We start from the raw sequence: 5,000 nt of genomic DNA on the forward strand, positions 1-5,000 counted from the left end.
AAAACATCAACATCCGGGGTATTTAATAACATAATAATGAAAGACTAGTTTCAGTGTTTTGAATATCTTATGATGACGTAGTTCCTGTTTCTGATCTAATCCTCCCGCAGAGTCAGAAAAAGTGAAACCAGGATCTTTCTACTCAAACAAAATTAAAGTATATTTTATAAAGACGTGTTTTAAGTTTTAGTTTACTGATTTATTCTAATAAATTTAAATGTAACTGATATTTATTACAGAGATGATGCTAGCTGTTAGCCGTGCTCCAGTCTGCTCCGGCTTCGTTCCGGTTATTTACCGGTTAAAAAAAGAGTCTTACCGCTCCAGCTGATTCATTCCTCCTCTGTCTGTCTCCCTCTCCTCGCTCCTAATCCTTTATTTCTTTATTAATTCCTTTATTCCTTTATTTATTCACTTCTTTATCTTCGACTCTTTCCTCCTCATGCGGCTCCGCAGCGTCTCTCATCAGCTCTCGGCTGCCAGTGCGCATGTGCGGAAGCAGTGTGTACGGGATGGCAGAAGGGACAATCTTCTTCTTTTTTTTTAAATGTATTTATTTATTGTACATTATCGGCGTAACAGCACAAAGTACAAACCTGAAAATAGAATTCCAGGTGAAGGACAACCCGTAGATACAAAAAACACAAATAAATAAATAATTAAATAAACAAATAAATAAACAACTGAAAATCAAATTAAATAAATAAAGAGTAGTGTATTGCGTTTCAAGAGAAAGCGAACAGCTGATAAGTCACACATAAACATGACATTTATTACAAACATTAATAGTTTTGAATTCTTCTTCTGCTGCTTCTTCTTCTGCTGCTGCTGTTGCTTCTTCTTCAGTGTTTGGCATCTAGAATGTTGCATTACCCTCTCCCCCTGGATCTGAAGTTATCCTACAGTTTTCTTCAGTTTTCTACTTTAAACTGAATGTTTTGAGTGGGGTCTTCTCTTAAAGAGAGGTGATGGTTAACAGCTGCGACTAGATTTTAAATATATTTATAATATAATAATAATATAAATCAAATAGGAGGTACCTGTACTGGATCCAAGTGTTTCTGTTTTAGGTTATTTATACTTTAATTAAACTTTTAACTTCCTCATTTTGTCTGAGATAAAGACTTTAATGTTTTATTTTCAACAACTTATAACAGTGGTAAACAGTTTTATTTTGAAGAGATAAAAGAGAAACATTTCAGAATAAGATTTTTTATTAAAAAAGGCTAATGTGACATTTTTTTGTGACAGCGCCACTCAGTGGACATAACAGGAAGTGCACCCCTGTTTCTGACCACCTGACACACACCTGACTGACCAACCACAACACACATGTTGAGCTTTTATTTTGACATAAACAATGACAGAGATCAATAAGCGTTTCCTGCAGTGTGATGTCATGCATCAGGCTCCGCCCCCAGGTGACTTCAGTATATGAAGTCACACAAATTTGCATCACCATATATGGGCATGGGGGCTGCATGGGCCCTCTGCTTGGACAAGCCTGCCGTCTGTCTTCGACCAATCAGGAAACAGGAAAATATTTTTTTAAGTGATTTTCCAGAAACAAACCTTTTTTAGAACAACAAAGTGACGACATCAGCTGTCAATCAAAACATCAGCTGTCAATCAAAAAAAATCAGCTGTCAGTCAAAACATCAGCTGTCAATCAAAAAAATCAGCTGTCAGTCAAAACATCAGCTGTCAATCAAAACATCAGCTGTCAGTCAAAACATCAGCTGTCAATCAAAAAAAATCAGCTGTCAGTCAAAACATCAGCTGTCAATCAAAAAAAATCAGCTGTCAGTCAAAACATCAGCTGTCAATCAAAAAAATCAGCTGTCAGTCAAAACATCAGCTGTCAATCAAAACATCAGCTGTCAATCAAAACATCAGCTGTCAGTCAGAACATCAGCTGTCAATCAAAACAACAGCTATCAGTCAAAATATCAGCTGTCAATCAAAACATCAGCTGTCAATCAAAACAACAGCTGTCAGTCAAAACATCAGCTGTCAATCAAAACATCAGCTGTCAATCATACATCAATCAAATGGAAACACAAAAAAGAAATGCAGCGGTCACTAAGGTAACCAGAACAGTTGATGATGTCATCTGTCATGAGTTGGATCAGCATTCAGCAGGGAGGTTAGTCTGTGTCACAGGTTGTCATGGTTACTGACATATGTGGGCGGGGCTTAAACAGACCTCCGACCTGTGCAGAAAAAAAAACTAACCTTTACATTAAACACGGGTGTTATCACCCTTTGACCCGTCAGAAGTCCCGCCCCTGATTTCTGGCAGTAAATTGATCAGAAGGGGCGGGGCTTCTACCAATGCTACACTACGCTTACTACACCTACCCACAATCCATTGTTCCAGTGCAACAGCTCAGCTAACTAATAAGAGCTGACCTAACAACTAGCCTAGCATGGTATATCACCCACAGTGCTACAGAGGCTAACAACGAGCTGATTGAGCTAACGGCTAACGAGCAGCTGATTGGTTGAGGCCTAGTCCACACGTAGACGGGTATTTAAAAAAAACCTCATTTTGTATTTTGGCCATTCGTGCTGAAACTGCGTTTTAGGTGTTTCTGTGTTTGACGTCATCGTGCGACGCTGTCAATTTAGTTTACATGAGATTAGTGCGATGGCAGACGTTAACCAAACTAGCGCTGGTGCTAACGATGCTAACTGGACTTTTTACACGCTCACACATACACACACAGTTACTCTCCCACTATGTTGACGAGCGGAGACGCCTGATTGGACGACGGAGGTCACTGCTGCAACACTCCCACCTCACATACCCCGCCGCCAACATTAAAGGTTTAGGACGAGACCACAGACTGTAAATATTAAAGGATAAAGCCTGAGTGACGTCCCCCGTCTGTTCCTGCAGGGGGCGCTGGAGTCCCATCGATGGCGGTCTCCATGCTGGAAATGCTGTCTCAGTCTAACTTTCAGTCAACCTAACGACAGACTGAGAGCTGGAGCTGAGGCGGGTTTTAAACCTCCTGACAAACCGTTACACCGCACCCACCTGTCAATCAGGTCAGCTACACGCCTTATTGTGAATAACTCTTATCCTTCATCAAATCAAAACTGATGAGTCATCAAAACATTCACCCCCCGTACAGTGTGTGTCCATCGAGACATGAGCTAATCACACCTATTTGGTTTTTTGAACCAGGCTGTAAACATGTTAATCTCTGCTGTAAAAACAGGCTTTTTAGAATGGGTGTGTATGTGACTTCCTGTGCTTCTGCAGCCAGCCTCTAGTGGACACTCCAGGTACTGCAGGATTTTACACTTCAGCATCAGCTTCATGTTTCAACACTGGAGGTTACTGCTTGGACGAGACCCTGACTTCGGGTTGGTGGAACAGCTTTGAAAGAACATTTTCACATGTCCGGGACAACGCTGTTCACTTGGCGTGCTCATGACAGCCGTGACAGCGTTTGTGCGTTTTTATGAAGACGAAGATGTTTTAGACATCAGTGTGTCTTATTTCATTAAAAGAGGTTTTAAAAATACCCGCCTACGTGTGGACGAGACCGGAGATTGTCGAGGAAAGACTTTGATCCCTGATTGAACCCGATGATATGTTTTCTATAAAACTTTGATCAGTTCAAAATGTGTCAATCAAATCTTCAAAGTTCTGATTTAAAGTTTAAATGATTTAAAAAGTGCAAAATATCATTTTAACACGATTGAAAGAGGGAAAGAGTTTAACACTAAAGGGAGACAGGTAGGTATTAAATAAATAATGAAAACATGTAAAAAAAAAAACATCAGTTATTTTTAGATTATTTAAAGTGAGAGTAACAAAAAATTAAAAAAACATAAAAAACTATTTTAAGATTTTTTTTAACTCTTGAATAAAAACAGTTTTCAAAGTTAAACTTTTCTGAACTCTGATCTGTTTGTGCTTTCTAACTCACAAAGACACCTGATTGGTTTGTTCAGCCTGATGTCAGCACAGTGACTCCGCCCACAGCCCATCAGCTCTGCCTCCTGATTGGTCAGAACTCCTGATTGTCATAAGTATCGTTCAGTTATTGGAGGATTTATTGCTCTCACAGAGACCACAGTGTTCACTTTGCTGGTTTCAATAAAGCTGGCTTCTTTCAAACAGTTTGTAAACAAACGGCTGCTTGTCAATAAAGTTTGATTCAAATATTCCACACATTAATAAAGTTTTCATTTAAATCATCTGTGTTTAGAGCAGCTAACAGGCTAACTGTAGCACCGCCTGGAAGACATTAACAACCTCATCTTCATCGTCTTTATCACCATCACCATCATCATCACACACACGAACACACACACACACACACACACACACACACACACACACACACACACACACACACACACACACACACACACTCAGTGCTCGTTGGGCATGTGTCGGATGGTGTGAAAGATCCAGTCCATCTTGGTGCTCCAGCCGCCGTGATGAGCGTCGTTCATCTGTTTGGTAAAATACTCCAGCGCCTCCTGCTGGGTCTTCTCTGAAAGACAGACAGGTCAGAGAGAGACAGACAGGTCAGAGAGAGAGAGAGAGAGAGACAGACAGGTTAGAGAGAGACAGACAGGTCAGAGAGAGAGACAGACAGGTTAGAGAGAGAGAAACAGGTCAGATAGAGACAGACAGGTCAGAGAGAGAGAGAGAGACAGACAGGTCACAGAGAGACAGACATGTCAGAGCGAGAGATAGACAGACAGGTCAGAGAGACAGACAGGTCAGAGAGAGAGAGAGAGAGAGACAGACAGGTCAGAGAGAGAGACAGGTCAGAGAGAGAGAGAGACAGGTCAGAGACAGAGAGAGACAGACAGGTTAGAGACAGACAGACAGCTCAGAGAGAGACAGACAGGTTAGAGAGAGACAGACAGGTCAGAGAGAGAGAGAGACAGGTCAGATAGAGACAGAGAGGTCAGAGAGAGAGAGAGACAGACATGTCAGAGCGAGAGAGAGACAGACAGGTCAGAGAGAC

The 5,000-nt window shown here is 41.1% G+C and overlaps 2 protein-coding genes across 4 annotated transcripts in view; both read right to left on the minus strand.

Moving 5' to 3' along the window:
- The window catches only part of LOC132958074 (eukaryotic translation initiation factor 4E type 2-like), an 83,951-nt gene extending 83,452 nt beyond the window's left edge, over nucleotides 1-499 (minus strand). The window contains exon 1 of the mRNA XM_061030675.1: nucleotides 320-499. Coding sequence (XP_060886658.1) covers nucleotides 320-336 — 17 coding nt within the window. The 5' untranslated portion in view covers nucleotides 337-499. The remainder of the gene's footprint in view (nucleotides 1-319) is intronic.
- Nucleotides 500-1,196: 697 nt separating this feature from the next.
- The window catches only part of LOC132958066 (phosphatidylinositol 4,5-bisphosphate 3-kinase catalytic subunit alpha isoform-like), a 22,351-nt gene continuing 18,547 nt past the window's right edge, over nucleotides 1,197-5,000 (minus strand). For all 3 annotated transcript variants that reach the window (XM_061030663.1, XM_061030665.1, XM_061030664.1), the window contains 3 exons: nucleotides 3,015-4,517; nucleotides 2,847-2,946; nucleotides 1,197-2,694 (listed from right to left, as the gene is read on the minus strand). In XM_061030663.1, coding sequence (XP_060886646.1) covers nucleotides 4,393-4,517 — 125 coding nt within the window. In that variant the 3' untranslated portion in view covers nucleotides 1,197-2,694; nucleotides 2,847-2,946; nucleotides 3,015-4,392. The remainder of the gene's footprint in view (nucleotides 2,695-2,846; nucleotides 2,947-3,014; nucleotides 4,518-5,000) is intronic.

Source organism: Labrus mixtus, chromosome 23, assembly GCF_963584025.1.
Source record: "Labrus mixtus chromosome 23, fLabMix1.1, whole genome shotgun sequence".
In the NCBI taxonomy this organism is placed as follows: domain Eukaryota; kingdom Metazoa; phylum Chordata; class Actinopteri; order Labriformes; family Labridae; genus Labrus; species Labrus mixtus.